We start from the raw sequence: 5,619 nt of genomic DNA on the forward strand, positions 1-5,619 counted from the left end.
CTTGCCAAGCTCCTCTAAAAATAAGAAATATATATAAACTTAAAGCCTTTTTTATATTACCCTCCTTTGTGGGTCAGAAGATGGATTATTCTGAACTTGGGAACTTGGCCTCTAATTTCTTTAAATTGACATGTGAGCAGATGTAGGTACAGACACCTGTACTGCTCAGCAATGCTCAATCTTAGAAAACACCACCAACACTGCAGGGCTCTGTGCAGGGGATGGAAATATATATAAACTTAAAGCCTTTTTTATATTACCCTCCTTTGTGGGTCAGAAGATGGATTATTCTGAACTTGGGAACTTGGCCTCTAATTTCTTTAAATTGACATGTGAGCAGATGTAGGTACAGACACCTGTACTGCTCAGCAATGCTCAATCTTAGAAAACACCACCAACACTGCAGGGCTCTGTGCAGGGGATGAACTCTCCTTGTTCTCCCATTCATTCCTGAGCCAGAATTGTTTAATTTTTGTTGTACTTTGAGCACCAGGAGATGTTATTGCAGTATCAGATATCGAGGTGATTCCTGCAACCTGTCATGAACAAAATGAGGCTTGGGACAGGATGGAATGTGCATCAGATCAACAAGCACAGGGCAGGAATTATCCCAGGTGGAGTTGTTTTGCAGAGACACCTTATCCAAATCTTTTACCATGCAGTATCACAACCAGTTCTTCCATCCCCATTAAACTCAGAGGGTTTGGTTCTGGTTTGCAATACATCAAATGGAAAAGCTGCCAGGACTCAGCTGCTCTCACACGTATCAATTATGCTCCAAGACAGGCAGGATGTAATTAGCCCATCAATCTTGGGATCAGTGTTGGGACACAAACAAGCTTTAATGGACAGATAGTGAAAAATTACACATCTACACCCATGGTCCAAACTCATCCCTGCCTTAACTGGGGAATTCATCTGGTGCCAGGCAGGAGGAGCTCAGCTCGCTGCCTCTGCAGGTGTTGTCACTGCTCGGAGCCAGCGTGACCCAGTTACACAACTGGTCTGATCCCTGCACCCCTGGCAGCACAGGAGCCTCCCCAGGGGCAGGAGCCCCTCTCCAGGGGCAGGATCTCCTCCCCTCTCCAGAGAGAGGATCTCCTCTCCAGGGACAGAATAATCCCCTCTCCAGGGATCCCTTCTCTAGGGACAGGATCCCCTCTCCAGGGCTCATCTCTCCAGGGATCCCCTTCTCCAGGGACAGAATCACCTCTCCAGGGGATGGATTCCCTCTCCACAGATCCCCTCTCCAGGTCTCCCCTCTCCAGGGACAGGATCTCGTCTCCAGGGATTTCTTCTCCAGAAACAGGATCCCCTCTCCAAGGACAGGATTCCCACTCCAGGGACAGGATCCCCTCTCTAGGGATGGGATCCCCTCTCCAGGGGATGGATTCCCTCTCCAGGGACAGGATCCCCTCTCTAGGGATGGGATCCCCTCTCCCGGTCTTCCCTTTCTAGGCTCCCCTCTCCAGGGATCCCCTCCCCAGGGCTCTGTCCTGCCCCAGAGCAGCCCCTGCAGCACCGAGGGCTCCCCACACACCTGGCAGGATGGGGAGGCTGGGAGTGCTCTGGGGCAGGAATTCAGGAATCCACCTGGTCCTGCTGCTGTCTCAGCTGCCTCCAAAGCACCGACAGAGAGCAGATTTGGGCTGAGATCTGCCCAAAATCCTTCCCCAGCCCAGAGGGGCGAGCTGGGCTGGGCACCCCGGGGTTACTCACCCGCTGGGAGTGGTTGGAGGCCGTGCTGACCATGCTGTCACAGCTGCCAGAGTTGCAGCCAGCCATCCCCAGCTCCTTCCTAGGCATAGCCTGGGCTGCCCTGGAGGCTGGCACAGCGGGAATACCCTGGCTGGAGCAGGAAAAAGGAGAAAAATTACGTTGTGAGGTTCCCCCAGGGGTGACTCAAGCATGCTGGGAGGGAGACAGGCTGGCTCTGCTGGATGGAGGAACTGTGCTCCTTCTTCAGCTGCTGGATGGAGGAATTGTGCTCCACCTTCAGCTGCTGTCTCCAGGAGAAGGCACAGCTGGGCTTTTAAAAATCATCCTTGAAGTTTTCCTCAAAATAATTGGGAATAGGGAAATCTCAGCACAGCCAGCTCGTGTTGGTGGCTCTCTGCTCACCTCACAGGGGTGGATAAAGCACAAGAAAAGCTGTAACCCTGGCTCAGGAATCCCAGCACAGCCCCAGCCCCGACCCATGGGATCTCTTTCCTCTGCCACACCCCGTGCCAGCCCTGCAGCTTGAACTTGCCAACGTGCTGGCCCAAAACGCTGCTGGTTACTCACATCCTTGCGCTGTCAGGAGCTTCCTCCTGGCAAGGAGCTGCTTCTGCCACCCTTCCTTGGGGGCCCTGCGGAGGTGTCCCCAGGGAGGTGTCCCCAGGGAGGTGTCCCTGGGCCTTTGGGGCACGCCTGGGTGTGTTTGGGCACACGGCTGGCACAGCCTGTGGGGAGCAGGGCAGGCTGGGGGGGTTCAAGCAGCACTCCAGGGTCCCCTCTGCTCACAGCAGATGCAGCCCAGACCTCCCATCACCAGTGGGACCCCAGCGTGGCAGCAGCTGCCTGACAAACACCCTGGATTTGGGTTTCTCACACTGGGGCAGGGTGCCAGGGGGCAGAGGGCACGGTTATCTTTGCCCAGAGCTCTGCTGAGCACCCACAGAAGGTGCCATTAATGAGGCATGCAAAGCACTGAGCTTCCAAAATTCCCTGGCACCATCAACGGCACCACAGAAGGTGCCATTACTGATGGATGCAAAGCACTGAGCTTCCAAAAATTCCTGGCAGCACCAATGAGTCTCCTCCACAGGCACCACCCTGTTCTTGGGGAGGGATTTGGGTTTCCCCCCAGCCAGGGGGCAGAGGGCACAGTTATCCCTGCACACAGCTCTGCTGAGCACCCACAGAAGGCGCCATTACTGATGGATGCAAAGCACTGAGCTTCCAAAATTCCCTGGCACCACCAATGAGTCTCCTCCACATGCACCACCCTGTTCTTGGGGAGGGAACTGGGCTGTGGGGGTGAGAGGGAGCAGCAAAACCAACACCAACAGCCCCTGCACGACACACGGACCCACGCGAGAGGATTTGCTCCTCGGGAGACACAGGAGCCCTTTGTGCTCTAACCTGCAGGCAGGAACACACTGCTGCTTGTTTTTTTTTTTTCCTGGTAGCAGGATCAGGGAATTAGATGCAGAGATAAAGTGAGCAGAACAGGCTGCTTGTTCAGAGTGTTAGACCCTGAAAGAATTCCTTTGTAATTGGAATACGCCGCAAAAATCAGATTTCGACACCCACGCCCTGACAGGTCTAATCCTTCCACGCAGGAGGAGTTTAATATTTGAGGCTCAGCTTTGCATTATTTACTGCTTAAGTGACGTTGAAGTAAGTGGTGGCTTTGGAACAGCAATTCCCTGGATTCTTTGAATTCAGATCTCTTCACAGCCAGGGATTTGAGCTGTGAGGAAGCAGAGCTGAGCTTGGGGGACTTCAGGCCTCTGCAGGGTTTTGCTGTGCACTGGAGCATGCACAAAATTTAGATTTATATCAAAACTAGAGATACAGATTTCTAGATTTACATTGACCCCTCGGTAGCAGGGGGCTTGGCCATGGTTGTTGTGCTGCTCCTGGCTGCCTCCCTCCCAAATTTCAGGCAGCAAAACCCCCCTGGGGAAGTGAAAGCTTTGCTGGAACTTGAGTGTGCAGCTGCTTGGGGCCAGCAGGGAGGCGTTTTCTCCACGAGGATCCCCCTCACCACTAAAGAAATAATTTCCTCTCATTCAAAACCAGCATTTGAGGGACCTCAAGCAGCTGCCAAGGCTTTGGCACCCACTGAGCCCCAGCTCATGGGAGGCAAAGTCCAGCCCGAGCTCGCCAGGCACTGCAGAGGATCTGCACCGAAACAAGAAGTTCCTTTTCCTACCCATTAGTTCTCTGATGTAATTACAGCTCCAGCACACTCATCCAGCTTGGGAAAGGGGAAAAAAAAATCAGTGTTGAAACCCTCAGTTTTAATGATTCAGAAGGATTTTAGTTCCTTCTTTGCCACAACAGTAACAGCCACAAACTAAAAACGTGACTGAGCGTTTCATTTAAAAGACACAGGACCCAAAAAGCTGGTTTATAGCTGGGTTTCAGTGGTGTAGCTCTCTTCCCCAGCTGAAAACATATTTGGAAGAAGCTATTTTTTATCAAAACCCATAGGCCAGGTCCCTCAGCTCTTGCGGCCATTGCCATAACTGTCCTTTAAAAGCCCACGGAGCCATCAAAGAGGTGCCGGGTAGCAATTAATGCTAATTGCTTTAGAGAAGAGGCTACTTTCTTTCAGCCAGCACCACTCCAAGCTCTTCATCCCAGGTTAGCACACCTCGGTTTTGCTGTCTGGGGCACAGCAACCAGACCCCTCCTACCTGGGAAAGGCCGGCCCCAAACACAACCCAAAGCAAACCCCTCTGTGCAGGCACTGTCCCAGCTCTGAGCAGCCCAGGGGATGGATCCCAGCCCAGGGGATGGATCCCAGCTCAGGGAATGGATCCCAGCTCAGTTCCAGCTCTGAGCAGCCCAGGGGATGGATCCCAGCCCAGGGGATGGATCCCAGCTCTGGACAGCCCAGGGGATGGATCCCAGCTCAGGGGATGGATCCCAGCCCAGGGGATGGATCCCAGCCCAGGGGCAAAAGGGTCAAGGGCAGATCTGAATTTCCTTCTATCTCGACAGGTAAATGAAGCACCCCAGCAGCTGCCTGAGCTGTTTGCTGTCCCGAGCACAGCTTTCCCCAGCTTTCCTCCCACCACCATCACCTCCAAACCACAAACCTCATCCAGCTTTGCTGGTGAATCCCCCACCACATTTCACCCTTGCAAAGCAGAGCCCTGCAGGTACCCAGAGCCCCCCAGCCCCTCACCCTCAGCCCATCCAGCAGGAGAAGCACAGAGAGCAAAGCACAAGCAGGAACAGAAATGATTATTAATCCGTTTTGTAGTTTTACCAGGCTGTCCGTCGTTCCGTGCTGCCCAATTCCTTGTCCCGGCCGTGCCTATCCCAGGACTTCTTTGCTTTTCTGGGCTAACCAAACACAGCCGGGTTACACATTAACTCCGCTCCGCCGCAGATAAGGTGGAGTGCTCGGCAGGTACGTCCTGACAGGCGATCCCTGGCCCCTCACCTGCACCCAGGCCGGCTGCAATTCATCCTGCAGCCCTGCCAGGCGCTTTTCCTGCTGTTCCAGCCTGGATCCCAGCGTGGCTGAACCCCCAAACCCGTCCGTGCTGGGTGTGAGCTGGGGCAGCTCTGCTGGTGCCACCCAGCTCCTCCACTTCCCTGCTGTCCCCTGCTGTCCTGGCACGGCTCTGGCCGATAGGAGACTCCTTAATCCGACATCCTGTTCTGCAGCATAGCTGCTGGCTGACAGCGGAGCCCCGAGCCCAGCCTTGCCCTGGGTAATTGCCGGGTTCTGCTCTCCGGGATGCCGCAGCTCAGCTCTGCAAACAGCCTGGCCCGGGACAGGTCGCTACTTGCATTTCACCACAGCTTCCCAGAGGCCAAAAGTTTGCTGCTTGCAGAGGGAGGAGGTTGTAAAGACAGGCGGGAAGTGTTTTGGGGAGGGAAGATTCGGCACGG

The 5,619-nt window shown here is 54.3% G+C and overlaps 1 protein-coding gene across 2 annotated transcripts in view; it reads right to left on the reverse strand.

Moving 5' to 3' along the window:
- The window catches only part of CUNH1orf116 (chromosome unknown C1orf116 homolog), a 9,144-nt gene extending 3,950 nt beyond the window's left edge, over positions 1–5,194 (reverse strand). The window contains exons 1-2 of one of the 2 annotated variants that reach the window (XM_031062900.1): positions 4,988–5,194; positions 1,720–1,849 (exon numbers count right to left, since the gene is read on the reverse strand). In XM_031062900.1, the coding sequence (XP_030918760.1) occupies positions 1,720–1,806 (87 nt within the window). In that variant the 5' untranslated portion in view covers positions 1,807–1,849; positions 4,988–5,194. The remainder of the gene's footprint in view (positions 1–1,719; positions 1,850–4,987) is intronic. The other variant, XM_031062901.1, reaches the window with a different exon arrangement.
- Between the last annotated feature and the right edge of the window lie 425 nt (positions 5,195–5,619).

Source organism: Geospiza fortis, unplaced genomic scaffold (genome assembly GCF_000277835.1).
Source record: "Geospiza fortis unplaced genomic scaffold, GeoFor_1.0 scaffold391, whole genome shotgun sequence".
Lineage (NCBI taxonomy): Eukaryota > Metazoa > Chordata > Aves > Passeriformes > Thraupidae > Geospiza > Geospiza fortis.